At 39.5% G+C, this 13,756-nt stretch overlaps 1 protein-coding gene across 1 annotated transcript in view; it reads left to right on the forward strand.

Moving 5' to 3' along the window:
• Positions 1 to 1,184: 1,184 nt before the first annotated feature.
• The window catches only part of LOC122145792 (secretory phospholipase A2 receptor-like), a 19,892-nt gene continuing 7,320 nt past the window's right edge, over positions 1,185 to 13,756 (forward strand). The window contains exon 1 of the mRNA XM_042761385.1: positions 1,185 to 1,624. Coding sequence (XP_042617319.1) covers positions 1,261 to 1,624 — 364 coding nt within the window. The 5' untranslated portion in view covers positions 1,185 to 1,260. The remainder of the gene's footprint in view (positions 1,625 to 13,756) is intronic.

Raw genomic sequence — 13,756 nt, forward strand, 5'->3', positions numbered from 1 at the left:
ATCAGCATTCATAGACATTCTGAACTATATTGGGGTTAAACAACACATCTCAGGCCCTACTCACTGTTGAAATCATACTCTAGATTTAATACTGTCACATAGAATTGATGTTGATCGTGTTGAAATTATGCAGCCAATCCATGATATCTCAGATCATTATCCAGTCTTGTTCAAACTTCATATAGCTAAAACTGTAAATTCTACTCCTTGTTACAAGTATGGAAGAACCATCACTTCTACCACAAAAGACTGCTTTGTAAGTAATCTTCCTGATTTATCTTATTTTCCTCAGCATATCCAAAACCTCAGAACAACTTGATGATGTAACAGAAACTATGGACTCTCTCTTTTCTAGCACTTTAGGTACGGCTGGTACTTTAATTTAAAAATGATTAAGGAAAACAAAGTTCAATAAATTCTGCATTACAAGTTTATAGTTGTGAAAAAGCACTTCTAAAAGCATCATTGCGTTTCCTGATGCTGTTTGAATGTAAAGAGCTCACATTGGGCAAATCAGAACAACGTCCAGCTGCCTACGTACAGTACCGACAATAGATTTTACATAAAGCATTTAGAGTAGATAGTAAAAGACAAGTCTGCTGAGAGAAGACACTTTACTGCCACAGAAGATCGCTTCCAGTCGCCTCCAGAGCAGGTAAATTGGGGTTTGTTGGATTTCTATGGCTGCAAAAATGAAAAATAAATAATTAAATAAATCACCTACTTCAACTTTAAAGCTTATTAGCCTTAAATAAGTATAATCAGATTTGATGTAAATAAGTAAGTTTAACCCTAATTTATATAAAAGAAAAAAGTCAAAATCCTGCAGCAGTAAAAAAAATGTCTTAACAGCTGAAATCAGCCATAATTGATTTAAAGTTAAACTAATCGAAAAACAACAGACGGTGCTCATCTAAGCCGAGCCTTTACAGGCTGAGTAAGGGGCTTTCTTATGTCAAAGAGTGGGTTTTGCATTCATTGATTCTTTCTGCAAGAACATGTTTTGCAGCCATGTCTGCTTGCTCATTTCCATTAAATCCTCTTGACTATAGAGAAAACTATTTCCTTGGCAATATCAGAAACCTAACCAGCATGTCATATTAACATGTAATGTTCCTTTCAGTGAACAAACCTGTGAAGACAAGATGATACAGAACAAGATTCAACTCGTTGTTTTTCTCGGTGAGATTTAGTGAAAGAAACTGATGTCAGATCAGAGGTTTAGAGCAGCTTAACACTTTTGATTTTCCTGCAGCAGGAATGCTGTCCAAGGCTTCATGTGACCTGTATCGAATCGTCCTGATCGAAGAGCCAAAGACATGGACAGAAGCGCAATCGTATTGTAGAGAGAAATACACGGATCTGGCGACGGTTCAGAGCGATGAAGACAGAGCCAAACTAAAGGAGGCAGCAAATGCTGTGAACTTTCAGTCTGTGGCCTGGATTGGTTTCTACAGATCCGTTTGGGGTTGGACGTATCAAAATACACCGATCAGCTATGCGATGTGGAAACCCTTGGAGCCGGACTTGTCCAACACAAATGAGGCCTGTGGGTTTGTAAATCAGTTTGGACGATGGGCTGACAGATTATGTACTGAGATTGACAACTTCTTTTGCCAAACTGGTAAGAAATTATACAGTACTCATAGATCTCTTTGATTTGAGTTAAAAAACAAACAAACATACAATATATAAAATTCATACTCAGATCTTATACACACTACAGAAAAAAAGTGTACTTAGTATTTTTGTCTTGTTTTTCAGTACAAATATCTAAACATTCTTAAATCAAGAAACATTTACTTGAGAAACAAATTGACTTAAGATATAATATTAGTCTCTATGTTTTATTTTAAGCAAATACCCACTTAAATTTGATGAATATATTGATAATGCTCTTATCTTAAATCATTTTGGATCTCTAATAATGTATCTTGATGCAAGGATGATTAGACATTTGTGCTGGAAAACAAGACAATATACTGAGGAAGTTAATCAATATTTGCAGTGAAACCTGATCTCAACACATTCTTAAATCATGTTTTCCAGAAAAAAAAAAAAAAAAATCCTTATAGCAAGATGTGATCAATATCATAGGTGATATCAAGATGTCAAGATGTGATCAATATCAAATAAGCAGCCTCAAAAGATAACTGGATTAAAAACAGTTTTATTAAAGACATACATTAACAAATGTGTTGTGTGCTTTCAGCATAAACATATAAACATCACTTCTCAGTGCTCCATACTGATCTGATACGATTAAAACTGTATTATTGAATTATTATATAAACAGTGCAATTATCCAATATACAGTAACACATACACAGATCTACTGCTTTGAATTTAACCTGTTAACCTGCACACCCACGCCGGCGTCCTGAACTCCCCTTGTTTGCACTTATATTTATATGAATATTTATGAATAGATTAAATGAAACGGGACAAATTTAATCTTGACAAACTATATATCATTATAAAGATCTAAGCCTCAAGCATCGATGACAAATTGCTGTTTTTTAATGGAAAGCTTATAAAGAATGTATTTGCTAAATTTGTGTAAGCAGTACACATCAAAACATGAAGAATGAAAATGCAGTACATACCAGATTCGTCGTAATAACGAGTCATAAACACATCCACAGCTATAAATCCCAGTTTAGTTAGAAAGGTAAGGGTCCGCTGAATGAAATCTCATGGAGCAAGTTTAGGCCAACGAAGCAATAACGTTTTAATATGGATGATAATTCCTTTGTTTATATTTGAGTTCTTCAGGGGCAGAATTGTTTGTATCCGTTATGGAATAACTCACGCTTAGAAACTGCATCTTGGTAGTAAAAAAACGGCATGGTTTGACGATTAACCAAAAAAAAGTTAAAGATAGGCAGAAGATTGTTTATTTGAATTCTGGCGCTCTCTTGTGACGACTTGTGACGTGCGCTCTGACGCACCTGTCATCTGATGGAGGCAGAACTTAGCGATCGGCTTTTTCTTTTGGTGGTATATTGTTTATACTTGTGACGTGCGCTCTGACGCACCTGTCATCTGAATGTGCCTGTATCTGCATGATTACCATCTGTTTGAGTGCAAATCAGCACGCTATTACTGTGTAATCACGGCTATCAATGTGAACGCTATCTATATGTGATTTATTGACTTTATGGCGCATTTATGATTATCATCTCTATAACTGGCCATCAGCACGTATTTTCATTGTAATTCATTGTAAATGCTGCATTTCTAGCAATCTCAGGATGTTCTGTAATTGGCATACAAAGTTTCTTTTTTATTTTTCTTATTTATTTTTCTTACTCTAATTATTCTTATTGTATTTTTCTAGTGCTCAAATAAATCACTTATATTCAGCATCGTGTTAGTTCAGGCAGGCCATGTAAGTCAAGCTTGCATCAGCCGACTGATCCAGCTGTTTCTGGCGTGTACTAATCCAGAGTGGTGGCTTTTCACTCACATGCGAGTCTATTTAGAATTTACATTCTTCCAGCGTCTCTTCAATGCATCACTGCTTTATAAAATCAAACTGTTGCGGCATGTTTCCAGGAGTATCTGAAATCCACATTGAAGATAAGTGGGAATGCTCTTTTCAATCCATATCGCTGTGTATATTGCCTGGTTAACTTCGGGCGTTTACGCCGGTAGGAGAAATATTAAGCGCATTTGCGGTAGCATGTACATATCTGTGGTTTGCCGCACTGGAGCAATACGCCACCCTAGAGCATGCCGTCGCTCGAGGTGCGCCGATAAGGCCATGAGAACAGGGTTAAATGTGAACACAAGCATTCTCGTGTAGTGCATTTTTCAACTGGGGTTCGCTGTATTTAGTGGCGTAATCTCAATATGTCATGGGTGTTTATTTCCAGTTTCTAAGGTTGATGTTACAATTAAGCTGTGTGAGATGGTCGCGGTTGATTCAGATGCATGTCAGCGTCAATGAAGGGACCAGCGTTTATTCGGCTCTAGTAGGCTTCTATACAATAGGCCTATAAGGCCGATACCACTAGCCACATTTACATGTACACTCTTTTTGTCATTCCGATTTACAGATTCGGTGGACTTTTTACATGAGGCAGTGTATGTTATCTGGTTATGTGTGTTTACATGTGCCCCTGCTTTTGACTGTTGGGACATGCTAGTGGCTCTCACAATGCCAGCAAATTCCAAGCACCAGAGGAAAACAAAAAAAAAAACACATTTGAACTATATTTTTAATAACTTTCTTGCACCTTTGCTTGTAATAAACAGACTATATTTGAACCCCTAGTGTTCATTAGGTGCACTCAGTCATGTAGCTGAGAACTTGATCACATACACACATAAAGGCCGTTATGTATATCGTACAACTTTGCCGAAACCGATATAGCTCTCAGCAGTTGATAATTATATCATCCTTACTCACCCCTAATTTTTCTTCCTTAATGTTAAAAGCATTAAGGGGAAAATAGCTATCGCCTTACACACTCTGTAATGCAGCTCTGGAATTAATTGTAGCCATTCTGATACAAAACAAAAGTTTTAAAACTCGTGCTTAAGATGGAAACATACACAAATTCTCACAAAGTGTTGCGAAACCAATGAATCAAAGGAGCATAGCTCTTATGAATACAGAGAAATTAGTTTGCAACCGAGGCTATCACACAGCATTTCCAAATCGGGTTTTTATTATGAATCTGTAATAATTAATACACATGACAAAGGCCAAATTTGCTCAGTTTGCTTAATTTTTCATTTGAGGGCTTGTTCACGATCATTGTATGGTGGCCAAGCTGAAAACTGAGGAAATGTTGCTAAGCAGGGGACAGTCAGCTTACTGCGCCGTCCATGAGTTGCAGACTATGACAGTTCATAACACAGCAAGTGATTCTCCTTTCTAATGTGTGTTAATTGTATAAATTAGGGGGGGGGAAATTTTACCTCTTCTACGTCCACTATTACACCATTCTCTACTGTATGGTCGGTAGTCTACAATCACCGAAATGTAACAGCGTATGCCGCATCCACATTCGTCCCATTCTCGATGACCAGGAATTTTTGATGTGATTACACAGATACACAACGTAATCGTGCTTTAAACACGTGTACATGGCAGGAATTTGTGAATTTACTACGGTCGTTTACTAGAAGTTATCCCACCCCTCTCAAACCGATTACCATTATTTCGCCGGTTTGGGTATCTTATTCCCGGCTGAGGTGCTTAGTGGAGCATTTTCATTCAGATTGGACTGTCATTCTAAGTTTTTCCGAAGGGTGTATGCTTCCCCTGCTGGACTACCACCCACAATTATGCAATTTACAGCTTAAATGCATATAACATGCTCCTCGTGCCACAGCAAGGGTCATATGCTTCCCCCTTTACAATCATACATTTGCTTAAGCATTTTAAGCAACATGCTTGTTGCACACCCTCGATTGCTTAACTTGGGGTGACGCTTCCCCCTTAATGTGATTTTACAGCATGTTAGACACTTAAAAATGGATAATATACAAACTGCCGTCGTATTAGACTGCTGCTGCTAGGGGTGTATGCTTCCCCCTGTACGTACATTCAAATATTTGCATAAGCAGCTTAAGCAACATGCTTGTTGTATGCTCCCTTTCTGAGTTGGGGTGATGCTTCCCCCATAAATATAGTATTAAGCCATCATTTCCCATCGCTGGCCATTCAGTTGTGTTGGGAAGTTTTGGCATATGGTTGTTTTGGGGGTTTGTCTTGCTGCTATCCCCGCTCTGTCCAAGCATGGCTGCATGGACAGGCGTGTGGAGTGTTGCATAACCAGAACATAACCATACCGCCAACACGAACTGTATGCAATATAATTGTCTTAAAAATACTTGACGGAAGTGGTCCTGATTGAAATTTAGCATTGCGTTAGTTTAGGCAGGCCACATTAGTCAAGCTTGCATCAGCCGACAGTCAGCTGTTCCTGACGTGTACCAATCCAGTGTTGACACCAATCACATGCGGTCTATTTAAATTCCCATTCTTCAGCGTCTCTTTCATTGCATCACTGCTTGCAATTAACTCCCTCCTCCAACCCCAACTCCACCAAATGAACCTGTTATCCGATCTAACTTTGTTTCTTTCTTTACAGTCACTTCACTGGAAGCATTCTCTATCATGTTTCATTTACAATTTATGTAATTGTGAATTGTAATTATGTATGCATATAATGGTTCTGTTCTGTACCCCAGTGGGGTTGTCTTGCTGCTCTCCCCACTCTGTCCAAGCATGGCTGCATGGACAGGCATGTGGAGTGTTGCCCAGAACATAACCATACCTCCTTCAGATTTGAAATAGAAACTCATGAGACATTTGACTTTCAACCCATTACTTTTCTAGATTGCTCCAGGACTGATTTCATGCATTTTTATATCAAATAAAGAAAAAATTCAGTGTGGTAAAAAACATTTCAAGGCACTTCAGTGTCTATAAATTTAATTTTTTTTGAGCATTATCAACTATGATAATGCATTATCAACTATTATCAATTATGTGTGTAACACACTGAAGTAAGGAACTGTTACAATTTTAAGTTAGGTAGGGCACTTTCAGCTGTGAGTCCCATAATGGGGTGTGCTGGCTAACAGGTTTGTGACGAGTGGGGCGGGGCCGAGAGCCGTGGGAACGGAGTGAGGCCGGTGGAGTGATTGGGAAATGAGCGACACCTGCTCCACTCATTGGTCTTGAGTCCCACGGAGGAGATTGGGAGGATACAAAAGAGGAGCGACGACAGTGAAGGACGAGAGAGGACCAGGCCTGGGTTTTATTTTGTGGTTTGTTTGTGCGCGGCAGTCGACCGTGAGGGGCTGTCACGCTGTTTTGTGTTTATTTTGTTATTAAAGTTTTATTTGAGGGTTCGCCGGTTCCCGCCTCCTTCTTCCCATGATTATGGAGTTTTTATATTGTTACACTGGTGCCAAAACCCGGGAGGAAGGAGGGACGCGCCGCCGAAGATCCCTCGCCGCTGGGGTGAATCCGCGGTGCCATCGAGTAGGGCGTAGCAGTCTGGCACTGCGGACGCTCGAGGCGGTGGGCTGGAGTGAGTTGCCGGGGACGGACGAACTCGCTACAGGCCGCCCGCGATGTGGAGGGGTGGCTGCCGTCCATGAGGGAGCGGAGGAGTCGGCGCCATTCGCCAGGGGGCCGGAGCCTGCTGCCATCTGCCAGAACGGAGAGGAGCAGGGAACGGGGGACTCCTGACGGCTGCCCGAAACTGGAGGAGCTGTCGCCGTCCACCGGGCGGTGGAGGAGTGTCGTGCCGTCCGCCGAGGGCCGTCCAGTGCCACCGCCAGGCACCGCGGAGGAGTTCACCCAGCTGGTGGAGGGCCGAGCGGCAGCGTGTCTGGGAACTGAAACAACTTTTTTTTTTTCTCCTCTCTCCCCTCTCTCGTCTCTGTTGCTCCTCATCCTTCCACCTCCTTTTCTCTCGCCTCGTCTGTCCTTACCCCCAGGTTCCCGCAGGTCACCGTGAGGGGGGATAGTAGAGCGCAGTCTCGGGAGTACCCCCCGGCCTGCGAGGGGCGATGGGGGTATGTGACGAGTGGGAACGGAGCGAGGCCGGTGGAGTGATTGGGAAATGAGCGACACCTGCTCCACTCACCGGTCTCGAGTCCCACGGAGGAGATTGGGAGGATACAAAAGAGGAGCGATGACAGTGAAGGACGAGAGAGGACCAGGCCTGGGTTTTAATTTGTGTTTGGTTTTTGTTTCTGCGCGGCAATCGACCGTGAGGGGCTGTCGCACTGTTTTGTGTTTATTTTGTTATTAAAGTTTTATTTGAGGGTTCACCGGTTCCCGCCTCCTTCTTCCCGTGAACATGAAGTTTGTTTTATTGTTACAAGGTTAAACAGGAGAAACATGAGTTATTTGTCTGAGAATTTTGAATGGACCAATGTATCTGGGACTGAGCTTCTCGCAAAGTAACTGGAGATGAAGATCGCAAATGGACATCCAGACCCACTGACCTGGCTGATAGTTGGGATTGTTGCGCCAATGTATATGAGATTAGGTGTAGTTTCAGCTGGTGGTGGTTCGGTGACTTGAGCGTCTGTGATTTCAGTCATGATGTCCCATTGAATGAGTGTGAGAATGATGGTAGACAGAATGATGGATTCCTGACTGGGGGACAGTGTGGATGATTCACAGAATTGAGAAAGGGCATCCGCCTTAGTGTTTTGAGAGCCTGGACGGTAGGTTATTGTGAAGTCGAATCTGCTGATGAACAGTGACCATCTTGCCTGTCTGTGACTGAGTCTTTTGGCTGATTTCAGATATTCCAGATTCCGGTGATCAGTGAGAACAGTAAAGGGGTGTTTGGCTCCCTCAAGCCAGTGACGCCACTCCTCAAAGGCGACCTTCATGGCAAGAAGTTCTCGGTTGCCCACATCGTAATTTTGCTCAGTGGGATTGAGTTTGCGGGTATAACAAGTGCAAGGGTATAATTTAAGCCGGTTACCATGTCGTTGAGAGAGAACTGCCCCAATGCCAGTGCTGGATGCATCCACTTCTACAGTGAACTCTCATTCTGGGTCGGGATGGTACAAGATATATGCGGTCGTAAATCTCTCCTTGAGGGTTTGGAAGGCTGAACGGGCTGCCGAGATACATACATACATGCATACATACACATCTAATATGAGAACAAAATAAATATATACATTTTTAATCTATATAGAACTGTATAAATAAAGAGATATGCATATGTATTTACATAATACTTATGTTCTAGTGCACAGAGATCTGTAGCATCTGCCTGAGGGAAGAAGTGCAAACAGGTTGTGTCCGGGGTGAGAGTGGTCTTTGATGATGTTTCCTGCCTGTTTCTTCACTCTGGAGTTGTAAAAGTCCTGAAGACTGGGAAGGTCCACACCAATGATCCTTTCTGCTGTTCTAACAGTCCGTTGCGGTCTTCTTAAATCTGATTTGCTGGCTGACCCAAACCAGACAGTTATAGAAGACCACAGAACCGACTCAATAATAGCCAAGTAAAACTGTGTCATCTGCGCCTTTGGCAGGTTTAACTTTTTCAGCTGATGAAGGAAGTACAACCTCTGCTGGGCCTTTTTCACAATGGAGTCAATGTGAATGTCCCACTTCAGGTCCTGAGAGATGGTTGTGCCCAGGAACCTGAATGACCCTACAGTGCTGTTCATGATGGTCAGTGGGGGGAGTGCAGGGGGGTTTCTCCTGAAGTCCACGATCATCTCCACTGTTTTGAGTGTGTTCAGCTCCAGGTTGTTGTGACTGCACCAGACAGCCAGCTGCTCAACCTCTTGTCTATAAGCAGACTCGTCTCAGATCTGAATGGTCGATGACTGTGAGGTGTCATCTGCAAACTTCAGGAGCTTGACAGAGGGGTCTTTAGAGGTGCAGTCATTTGTGTACAGGAGAAGAAGAGCAGTGGGGAGAGAAGCGCTTGGCCCTGAGGGCTCAGTGCTGATGGTGCGGGTGTTGGATGTGGTTTTCTGGCTTTCACTAACTGCTGCCTGTCTGTCAAGAAACTGAGTGATCAATGACAGATGGAGGTGGGTACACAGAGGCTGTGTGGTTTATTCTGAAGGGTGTCCGGGATAGTGATGGTGTTGGCTGAGGCTGAAGTCCACAAACAAGATCACTGCTGGAGTCCCTGGTTTGTCCAGATGTTGGAGGATGTAGTGCAGGCCCATATTGACTGCATCGTCCACAGACCTATTTACTCTGCAAACCAAACTGCAGGGAGTCCAACCTTGAGGGGTCAGTAATGTCCTTCAAGTAGATGGCAGCAAGTCTTTTTAAATTACTTCATGATCACAGATGTTAAAGCAACAGGTCTCTGTAGTCATTAAGAGTCCTGTGATTTGGTTTCTTGGGTAAGTACAGGACCAACAAACCATGGCTACCATCTGTGAAAGGCGCCAACAGAAAGAGCCGGGCAATAAAGGCTCTTGTGCAGGTGATTAGTCTCAGGCATGGGGCATTGTGGGAAATGAAGTCCCAAAAGATTCGGTTAGTACTCGGTGAGTTTCCCTCTGGTGGTGATCAGAGGGAGCCACAGAAGGCTAATTTCTTATGCTATGTTCTAAATGATGTCAATCATCACATTTTGGATTCAATCCATCATTTTAAATAATGCTGTCGATCCTGAAACTATGAAATATACAGATAGCAATGACAAATGTATATTGCATTAAAAAAGTAAAAGCAAATATAAATTATATTTTATATATTATAAAATCACTTTTTCAAGCCATTTTGAGGATGAGTTTGTCCATATTTTCTATGAATAAATGCAAACTTATAGTTAATTGTATGGCACTTCACATTTTTCTCAAAATGTTTCTCTGTCAATCTACTCCTTACAGATGGAGCCAGGACACACTTCCAGGACAAGTTTAAATTACATTGACATGGTCATGAACTGGCATGATGCTCAAATTTACTGCAGAACACACTATGTAGACCTGGCCACCATTACACACAGGCGACACAGAGAACACGTTCACATAAACATACTTTTTAACATGGGGCCTGATACTTGGATCGTACATGCAAAGAACAATTGGGAAAGCGAGGATTGTGTGACCCAGCCAGTACTGAAGTACTGATGTGATGACTCCTGCTTGACTCCACTGCCTTTCTACTGCCTTGAAAACAGAAAAATACAAGCGTGTGAAGTTAGATGGAATCAGATGGAGATCTGGACGAGTCTTCTTCAGTGATGGAGGCCATAGAGAGAGAAAGGTGAGATGATTCTGCATGTTATTTTAATATCATTAATATACTATTATAGTTTAATATTCAGAATAGTAATTTTAAAATGTTCTGTAAGGGTTTTTTATTTTCATTTTCCAGTTTCTATTTTAATTTTAGTTAATTTGTTTGTGCATTTATTGTCACTTTTCATGTTTGCATGTTCTAAACATCCTTAAATCAAGATCCATTTACCTGAGAAGCAAAATGACTTAAAATATTAAAATATATATATATTTTTGTTTAAAACTAGAATAAATAAATAAATACATAATAATAATAATAATAATAATAATAATAATAGCAATCTGCCGATGGGCTCAGAAACATCAGGTAACTTTCGCTGAACTGAACCTAACTTTTACTTGAAATGTATTTTTCATTGTTTTAAGCAAACAAAAAAAATGTTATATTTGCTTCTTATCTTCTGTAATTGGAATGACTGAGTAGTCTTAGAATGTTTATATTTAATTGTACAGAAAAACAAAACAAAAAATTAGATTAATTAGGGTAATTTAAAAATTAAGATTTTTTTGGAGTGTTTATTTTATTTTAATTAACAAAAATATTTAAAAATTATAGTTTTAGTTTTACTGACATCTAAGCGGTAGATTGATCTCGTTCACTCATGACTGATGTAATCCTGGTCTTTTAGATAAACAGATCTCTCAGATCAAGACATGGAAATCACATCCAGCATAAAATGAGATTGTCAACCTGATGGGAAGATCTTCCAGCGGCAGAAAACACAAAGAAAACATAGCAGAAACAAGAGGTGTTAAATCAATGAAGCTACAATCTGGTCCCTAGCGATAACTTGTCCAAACATTAATCAATCTTTAAGGAAAGGCATTCATAATAAATTAAGGATGTTCAACACCATAACATGTGATTAATACAGTCAATGCATTTGTAAATTATAAAATAATGATGGAATATATATAATACACATTATTTATATCAGTTTCCAATTGTTGTTAACGCGCAATCTTTAAAAATATCAGACAAAAATTTGCTAGATCTATTAAGTACAGCAATTTTTCTTTAATCTATGTTTGATATGCTGTCTGTCGATTAGAAGGCTGAACTGACTCAGGATAACATCGAGCACAAGCGTCAGCATAGTCGCGCTAGGATCTGCAATTTCTATTAATGAAACCTATTAAAAATAACTTTCTTCCTCAGTACTTTTCCTGTTGTTTCCACGACAAGTAGCTAAATATTTTGGTAACACTTTATGTACCTTATTTTTAACGTGGAAGTAAGCCATTTTCTGTGAATATGCAGAACTTCGGTTCATTAACCGCTGAAGGAAATAATGAGGAAAAGAATAACAAAGTGCAGTAAATGGTAAAATGTTTGCACTACAAACCAGTGTATTCATAATTAAAACAATACATTAAAACAATATGGCAAGACACACCAGTTTGGAATCAAGCATATCAAAACTAGCTGTTTTGTACACAGCTAAAAATAGCTGGGCCAGCGGAAGAGACCAAGAAGCCCGCACATAAAAGTTCACGAATGTCAGAAAAAATAAGGTGGATAAAGAACAATTCTCAATATTAACTAGATGCATTTTACTTGCATATTGGCTCTTTATTAAGTACTTATAAAGCTTTATATTAATGCACCTTATTTTTCATGATACATTCTAGATCAATTAATCCTACCCCATACCTAAACTTAGCTACCTTACTAACTATTAACCCTTTAAATATAATTTCTTAATGTAGAAGTTTTCTATCAAGCAATGCTTATCTTTTTACTCTCTTTGCTAAACAAGTTTATGCTTAAAACAAATAAAATATCTGCCATCGGAGTCAGAAAGCAAAAAAACCTCATTCAATTTTTAGTACTAAACTGGGTAAATATTTTTATTTCATTTTGGATGTCACTGATTTAGAAATATACTTTGTACTTAACAAAAAAAAAAAAAAAACTAAAAACACTGAGGAGAGAACATTGTTGCAGTCTATATATAAATAGCACAGTAAGATCATTTTCTCAAGTTTTACTCTTCACTCAAATTGTTATTCTGATAATATAATCTGCGATATACAATTTTGCATTTATTTAGTCATTTATTTAGAAATTGTAATTAGAAATTAATTTTTAGAGGGGCAACCATACATTTTGGTTTGTGCTTTGATTTCTTTAATATTAATTTACTCTTCATTCACATAGGATATATCATTAATTAATTTATTTTTCCATTTAATCATATAATCATTTTTAATCATTTATTTACTCATATCATTGATTCATTCAAGGGGATATAGTCATTTATATTTATTTTGTTCCATTGCTGTTTAGTCTTATGATTGTGTGCTTTCAGTGGATATTTGTCTTCATGAGTAAGAGATCAAGAGAATGTCTCCATTTCAAGGATGATGTAGTGAAGCAGTCATTTTTTCCATTGCTGTGGTCTGTGCTATAATAACACTTGTTGTATTTGTGCTGGTCAGGCGGGGGAATCTGAACACTGAAACATATACACAACTAAGATTTTCAATAAACTCTACTCATTTATCATCGCTTTGTCTCCTGCTTCAAGCTCTTCTCCTGGCTTTCTCAGTCAACTTTTTTTGGCTGACAGAGACTATTAAAACTGTTTTGACATCTGAATTACAGTTTTCATCACAAAACTTCTCTCACAGTAACAACTTCCTCATTTTAGATCAAGTATTATTGAGAAAGTGAAGCCTAAGCGAACCACATCCATTACGAGGGGAGCCACTAGTTTAGCTACACAATAGATGGAGTTTAACTGGTTCATTTAAGAGCGTTTAGCCTCCATAAAGCTGCTCACTAAATCATATTTGACTTTAATGTGTTGTGTTTTGTGTGGTTAATGGTGATTCATCTGCATGGTTTACAGCAGGCATCCTCAAATGTGATTGCAGATCGACTGCCCCTCCGTGTGCACACACATGACATTATTTCATGAGCATCAGTGCAATGACAAATTTATCATGTGTTTGTGATTCCATTTGATAGCAATGCGTAATG

Source organism: Cyprinus carpio, chromosome A7, assembly GCF_018340385.1.
Source record: "Cyprinus carpio isolate SPL01 chromosome A7, ASM1834038v1, whole genome shotgun sequence".
In the NCBI taxonomy this organism is placed as follows: domain Eukaryota; kingdom Metazoa; phylum Chordata; class Actinopteri; order Cypriniformes; family Cyprinidae; genus Cyprinus; species Cyprinus carpio.